General features: G+C 55.8%; 3 protein-coding genes across 3 annotated transcripts; all 3 read right to left on the reverse strand.

Moving 5' to 3' along the window:
• Positions 1-171: 171 nt before the first annotated feature.
• GGTG_12530 (hypothetical protein) lies at positions 172-2045 on the reverse strand (the record flags this gene model as incomplete). Its single annotated transcript, XM_009230430.1, has 2 exons — positions 172-214; positions 259-2045. 2 exons carry the CDS (start codon positions 2043-2045, stop codon positions 172-174), a joined length of 1830 nt encoding a protein of 609 aa, XP_009228694.1.
• Positions 2046-2660: 615 nt separating this feature from the next.
• On the reverse strand, positions 2661-3189 carry GGTG_12531 (hypothetical protein; the record flags this gene model as incomplete). Its single annotated transcript, XM_009230431.1, has 2 exons — positions 2661-2766; positions 3104-3189. The coding sequence occupies 2 exons, from the start codon at positions 3187-3189 to the stop codon at positions 2661-2663; spliced, it is 192 nt and encodes a 63-aa protein (XP_009228695.1).
• A 249-nt stretch (positions 3190-3438) lies between these two features.
• On the reverse strand, positions 3439-6213 carry GGTG_12532 (hypothetical protein; the record flags this gene model as incomplete). The annotated part of the gene is made up of 1 exon (XM_009230432.1): positions 3439-6213. The coding sequence occupies exon 1, from the start codon at positions 5005-5007 to the stop codon at positions 3439-3441; it is 1569 nt and encodes a 522-aa protein (XP_009228696.1). The 5' UTR covers positions 5008-6213.
• Between the last annotated feature and the right edge of the window lie 883 nt (positions 6214-7096).

Genomic DNA, 7096 nt, shown 5'->3' on the forward strand with positions numbered 1-7096 from the left:
GCTACCACCGCATTAGCTTCGTCGCTTGCATATTCGAGTCGTTGCTGTTTTGGCGTGTTCTGCATGGCAACGACGACGGCCTTTCGAAAGTCTTCGGCCGCTGCTGCTTGGTGTGGCCGTCGCCGACTGTATATAATCGCCTTCACGGAGGAGGCGTACGATGAAACGACTCTATCGACCGCCGTTTCGCCGGTGCGTCTCAAATGGTATCCCGCTGCATGGAGTGGAAACCGGGTCAGTGTACCGGTAGGAACCCACCATACGTGCGGCCACTGACTGTCCGATGGAGGCCCAGTAAAGCCTAAAGCTTCAAGAACGGGACAGACAATGGCATCCCAGAGCCACCCAAGCGTAGCGAGAGTTTTGAGTTCCCGAGCGTGTTCGTTAATGGCGTCTCGGGAGACGTGTGGCAGCTCCAGCAATCGGATACCGGATTGCTCAATGGCCAAAGCATCGCAACGATACGAGCTCACATTCAGGACGACGATCGGGCCTTGTCGCGCGGCGTCCAGTATGTCGGCTTCCGACGCCGAAAGGAGGAATCGTTTAAAACCCGGTTTGGAACGGATTGTGTCGAGCAGACCGGCGAGCCGAGGACCTGCCTTGAGGCGCCGACCGTCTTCTGCTTCAGCAGCCACAGTGCGGTGCTCAGCTACAACAAGGGAGTGTCCCTGGGGTGGTGTATCCAGCTGATCTCGAAGGTCGACGAAAGAGCGCGCCAAGTCGGGGTGTGCGCGTTCGAGAGCGCCAAGGTCGGATTGCTCAAAAAGGGCTCCGGCGATGACGCCACGACCGGTTTCTAGCAGTTCGACAGCAGCAGTAGGCCCTTTGCCGGCATAAAGAGCAATGGCTGCCGCGTCCGATGATAGTCCGACGGCCGCGGACAAAAGGTGCCGCTTGTCGGAGTTTTGCAGAGAACGAGGGGTCAATAGGGGAATCAAGTCGATTGTCGTTTTGGCGATGGCATATGCTTGTTCATCTTTAAGAATGGCTGGAGATGATAGGAGACGGCGTCCAGCTGTGATACGTATGCTTACAGCGGATGTAGGGTGACGGAGGGCGGCAGAATGGTATTTTTTGGCTTCCTCGAGGTCTGCCATCGCACCAGTCCGAGAGTATTTGTTGCCAAGACAATTTCCGAGGTTATTCAACCGTCCAGCGCGGTCCGGATGATCCAGCGGGGTGGTATCGACGGCTTCTCGTCCTACTCGAATGGCTTCTTCGAGGTCTGCCATCGCCCCAGTCCGAAAGTACCTGTCGCCTAAACGAACTCCGAGGTTGTTCAACCACCCAGCGCGGTCCGGATGATCCAGCGGGGTGGCGTTGACGGCTTCTCGGCCGAGTCGGATGGCTTTTTCGAGGTCTGCCATCGCACCAGTCCGAGAGTATCTGTCGCGTAAATGAGCTCCGAGGTTGTTCAACCACCCAGCCCGGTCCGGATGATCCAGCGGGGTGGTGTCGACGGCTTCTCGGCCTACTCGAATGGCTTCTTCGAGGTCTGCCATCGCACCAGTCCGAGAGTATCTGTCGCCTAAACGATTTCCGAGGTTGTTTAAAAACATAGCGCGGTCCGGATGATCCAGCGGGATGGCTTCGACGGCTTCTTTGCCTACTCGGATGGCTTCTTCGAGGTTTGCCATCGCCCCAGTCCGAGAGTATCTGTTGCGAAGACAAACTCCGAGGTTGTTTAAAAACATAGCGCGGTCTGGGTGATCTAGCGGGGTGGCATCGACGGCTTCTCGGCCGAGTTGGATGGCTTTTTCGAGGTCTGCCATCGCCCCAGTCCGGGAGTATCTGTCGCCCAAACGAACTCCGAGGTTGCTCAACAGTCCAGCGCGGTCCGGATGATCCAGCGGGGTGGCGTCGACGGCTTCTCGGCCTGTTCGGATGGCTTCCTCGAGGTCTGCCATCGCTCCAGTCCGAGAGTATCTGTCGCGAAGACAAATTCCGAGGTTGTTCAACCACCCAGCGCGGTCCGGATGATCCAGCGGGGTGGCATCGACGGCTTCTCGGCCTGTTCGGATGGCTTCCTCGAGGTCTGCCATCGCTCCAGTCCGAAGTTATTGTTGTTTAAAATAGTCTTTTAGTGATTCGAAACGGCTTTTCGTACTCCGAGGTTTCTGCCAGGATAAACCTCATCCAGCCATTTTCTAAGCTTGAAAGCCAGAATAGAACCGGTTTTGGTATCGAGTAACTAATAGTGGGTGATGTATTCCATCCGAGCTGCCCTGATAAGAGCCACAGCCGGGCCACAAACTAGTGCAGCTGACTGCATTTGGAAACCCGTCGTTTTCGATACTGGCTGCGCATTTCACGAAGTTGGTACGGCAGTGTGCGATGCGACGCTGCAGCAGCTATCACGCTGCAGCGGCTATCACGCTGCAACAGCTATCACGCGCAGCAACTCAGCTTTCAGCTGGCAGAGCTTGCATTCGCCGTAATCACCTTCCCGAGAATCAATGCTCTTTCATTGACCCGTAGGCTGCATCAATTAATTGTAACCCACTCGTAAACCGACCACTAAACGGCCGCCATGTTTATGCTGCCCTAAAGCATTTGCCATTAATTCCCGCGCGCGGTACTCGGCTGGACCGAAGGCATGTGAGCGTCTCCGCGGAATATGTCTTTCGGATAAAGGCAGGCCTTTCGAGTATGGCGAGTCACTCGGAGGATTTGGTGATGGAAAATACCCGCGCGAATTTGACGATCACAACACAGTACATGGGCGAACGCCGTACGCCACGAGCGACGGCTTCCTCAATTTCACTACGAAAATATGGGGCTATCAGTGCGCTGACTGCAGGCTTCCTCCCAGCCCAGTGCGATCAAGGGTCAAGTACCAGCCTGCCTATAGCTACACCCGCTCCTCCGAAGTAAAACCCCTACTGAGCAGGGCTTCCCGCCAAACGCAGCGTACCTCGGAGTTGCATATTACCCTTTACAGGCGACCAGAATCTTCTTGAGACGATTCGCGCCGACCAACACAGTACAAGTGCGAAAGATTGCATCGACGAATGAAGGAAAGAGAAGGAAACGTTGTCTAACTAACCAAGCGTGACATCCAGTATATCCCATCTCCATCTTGCTTTGTTGTTAGTATTACCTTGTCCTTGACCCACCAGCTACACTGGGACTCCAGATCAGCATCCCTCCCTGACCCACTGCGTTTGTAGGCCAGCTGGTCGGCATTCCAGATCCCAGGCAGTTCTAGGCTCTTCCACGAAAGCTGCCTGCCTTTCGTGACAATTGTACGAATTATATCTCGCTGCTCTCCATAGCTGTCGAGGATGTCAGGTATCGTGATGCTGAAGATGAACGAACCCTCGCGGCCCGGATCTACCGATTGTGGAAAATCCTGCGACGGGTAAAGCTGCTTCACGCCAAATCCAGAACTGAGGACCAAAACGGTGAAGTGGAGCTGAGACTGGGTTGTGTTCTTCAGCACAAAGTGTATCCCCTGGCCCTTCGACGGGGCCCCCGGTTCTCCTTCGGTTTCAGGATCAGCTCGAACGGCGCAAGTTGCGGCGAGGCGTTGCCACTGAGGCTGAGGATTTGCCCGAACCGGACCAAGTGAGCTAGAGCCACTGCAGATTTTAACGCCAGCTGAGCGACGTTGCCCGTGAGGTCCAACCCGCGCAGCGGACCTTCGTACCCGGTCAAAGACGGAGGTCCGGCAAGGTCGATGCCGCCATCGCCGCGCTTCGCCACCCCGAAGACGGCCGAGTCAGCTCCGTAGCTGTCGTTGGATTCGGTGATCTCGATGTCTCCAACAATCGTATCCTGAAGAGCTGCATGAAGCGCCTGCTGGAATTCGCTCCCCAGGCTGGGATGGGCAAGCACTTGGAGCACCTCATTCCCCAAACTCCACCGACATGGGACAATCTGATAGTGGTGCTGTTGCACAGTCTGCTCGCGGAGGACCGCCGATGGCACCGGAGCGCTGCATTCAAAGTCGTCGATGTCATCCACCGAAAATGTTGCGTGCGATGTAGGTGGGAAAGTTGTAAATTCGGACCTCTCCCGGACACCGTGAGCCTTTCCGATAGGAAGATAAATCCTCTCTCCTTTAAGTCTCACGACGATGGGTGTTGCCGAGAATGGTTCCTTGTCTCCGAAAAACACCAGCCTGTCTCGACCGAATACGCGAGGAGTCTGTCCGCTGACCCGTGTGACTATCTGGTCGCGCAGGGTCCGATAAGTCACGATTGACTCGCTTGGCCGGCTCTGCTTGAGGCACGCCAAAAGTGCATTGGTGAATGCGCCGTGAGACACTCCGTTGACACTTTTCTCTGCGGCCAGCTCGTGGCTTTCGCAAGCTGCCATCAGCGTAAATCCGTCTGGGTTGATGGACCAAGACGTTTCCAGCTCGCCATCACGGCTGCCCGATTCGATAGCCATTTCTGCGATGGCCTCTTCGTCGGCGGGAAGGTTGGGGATGGTTGTCCAGCCTTCCGGAGTTCGAAAACTTCCACCGGTCCTGAAGGCGCCGCCAGAGTGGCAGCTGTCGAGGGTGACAATGGTCCGAATCTTTTTCTCGTTGAGCCTTTTCAGCCATTCGTTCAACTGCCATCCCCTCACTGCAGGCTTTCCGCAGCAAAAGTCCATCGTCATCAGAGACGGGTCTGTCGACCTCCCAGGGGGCGATTTGCTTGTCGGTTGCAGCCGTGCGCCATGCCCAGAGAAGTGAAAGAAGAAGAGGTCACCAGGACCAGCCTGCTCGGCCACGCTGTCGAATTCCTTCTTGATGTTGTCGAACGTGGGCCGAAGATCTGTTGGCTTTGTAGGAGCGGAGGAGCTCGACAGGGTTGGGGAAAGAAGGATGCGAGGATCTTGCAGTTGGAGTTCATTTCGAAGGAAGTCTGCGATCGCCCGGACGTCGTTGACACAGCCGCGAAGATTTCCAAGAGAGAGCGATTTTCCATTTTCACCCTTTCTTGAGCCATCGCTCGAGTACTGGTCGATGCCGACGAGCAAGGCAAATCGCTTTGGAGAGATTGGGGAGGCCATGGTTCACCGCTGCTGGTCTCTTTTGTCTCCTGCTTTCGAGATAGCAGGTTTCCCTCGTTTATATGCAATTGATGTATTTCAAGAGGTGGGCCCATGGGTTTGGTAGTATGGCTTCCGCGGTACTCGGCCATTCTTCGCAGCCAGTCAGTAGGCCTAAAAAAGGGCTACACCACAAACAGGAGGAACTATCGAAAGTTTGGGCAACCACTCTCGCAATCTCTCGTGTCTCTGCCAATCATCCATCTGCCGAGCCGCCTTAGGATTCATCTCCAGCCTAGTCTGCTGCACACAATCGTCGGTCTCTCCGGAGGCGGGAAGGGAATTCATCCTGGCCTCCCGCAAGCCACGGCCCCACTCACACCGTTGCTAGCGCCTCCGAACCACCGAGCAGACCTCCCAGTAGCCCCTGCCGATAGAGCCCCGTCCGCTCTTCCAACATGCCGCGCAAGCCCTATCGCCGGAAAAGCAATTACACCACCATCCCACGTGCGGTCAGCTCGTTCTTACCGCCGTTGCGTGGCTCGGCCGGTTCAACCCACGTATTGCAGCACAGAGGCGCCCGCATACTTTATCGGCCCGCCCGTGCAAAGTGACCCAACCTTCGGCGACGACGTATTCGCGAGCAGGGGGACAACGACGGGACCTCCGCCGAAGATGATAGTTCCGGCGAGGTACATGTTTGCGAAGAAGCTGAAGACGAGCGACTTGACGGGCAACACGCCGCGCAGGACCATAATGACAATGAAAGTAGCAAGGTAAAAGACAATTATACCGAGGCCGAAGGTCCAAGAGAAATTGAGGGTGCGCTCTGGTGGGATGACGCGGGGTTCCGACTCAGTCTCTAGATGCCCGTTCTCAGTAACCGGAAGAGTTTCCGCATCGTTGTCTCGGTTTGAGCGCGTCCCTGCCTCATTCCGTTCTGTTGCAGCATCGGAAGAAGTAGCAGTGGCGGTTCGGCAGGTGGCCTAGTTGAACGAGAGCCGTCGCCGTGAGGCAGAGCTGAGAACTGTTTTCTTGCGCCCTGCTCTTGATTTCGTAGGAATGAGAAATGCGGGTTGCGTCTGAGACGGTCCTGTGTGGTGCAGACGACGTTTCGGCGAGTTCACGTCGAAAACTCATTCTTCTGTCGCGGGTTCAGAAGACGTGATGTATCACGACAAACTACGCGCTGTATGAAGGCTGCGTTGCCAAGGGAGCGCGGCAGGATACTTGCGCGGGTTAAAAGCACCCGCGAAAATCGGCCCTTTGGGGATTTAGCGCGGTCGGGCAATCTGTCGGATTCTGTGCAATCTGTCGGATTTTAGTGACATTTTTACCCATAGAAAATTGGCTGGGAACCTGTGTACCGCCAGACAGGGGTATGAATCGCTCAACTGCATGACGCACGGGCTGATTGCAACAATAAGAAAAAAGCGTGACTTTAATGCAAATGCTTTGCGCGCCGGTGCTCGTGATCGTGACTATTAACCCCGCGCGGGCCTGCAATAATCAAGCCATCAGAGGCTGTACCGGCTTGTTTTTCACTTACAAATCCCACCAAAATGGCCAGGAGACCCAGCGAAGGCGAGCGGTCCAAAGCCCGGGTCGCGGAAGCCCGCCTTTTGGCGGCCGTGGAAGATATCAAGTCCGGCCGGTTCAGAAGCGCCGCGCGTGCCGCAAAGCACTACGGTGTCAATGAACGTACGCTTCAAAGGCGGCTAAAGGGCGTAGGTTCTCGTCTTAATAACGGCGGGCACAACAAGTTGCTTACGGAGGCCGAGGATCTCGCCCTGTTGGCCTGGGTGAACTGGAGGCTTTCTATCGGTTAGTTTGGTAACCGCAAGCCAGCTTTGCGGAACGACTAGGGCTAACGTACCTCATGATCTCCAGGGTCCGCGATCACTTCTTTCGCCCTTCATCAAGCCGTCAATTCGATAGTCAATAAACGAGCGAATCCACCTGCGAGTGAAGTTAGAAAGAAATGGGCTCAGGAGTGGCTCACGAAGCATTCGCACCTCCTCAAGCGCATGCGAGGAAAGCCGAGGGCAGTTCAAAGGCGCGCCGCCCAAGATAGAGTCGTCCTGAGAGAATGGCTCGACGCATACAAACT

This window comes from Gaeumannomyces tritici (assembly GCF_000145635.1).
Source record: "Gaeumannomyces tritici R3-111a-1 unplaced genomic scaffold supercont2.9, whole genome shotgun sequence".
Taxonomy (NCBI): Eukaryota; Fungi; Ascomycota; class Sordariomycetes; order Magnaporthales; family Magnaporthaceae; genus Gaeumannomyces; species Gaeumannomyces tritici.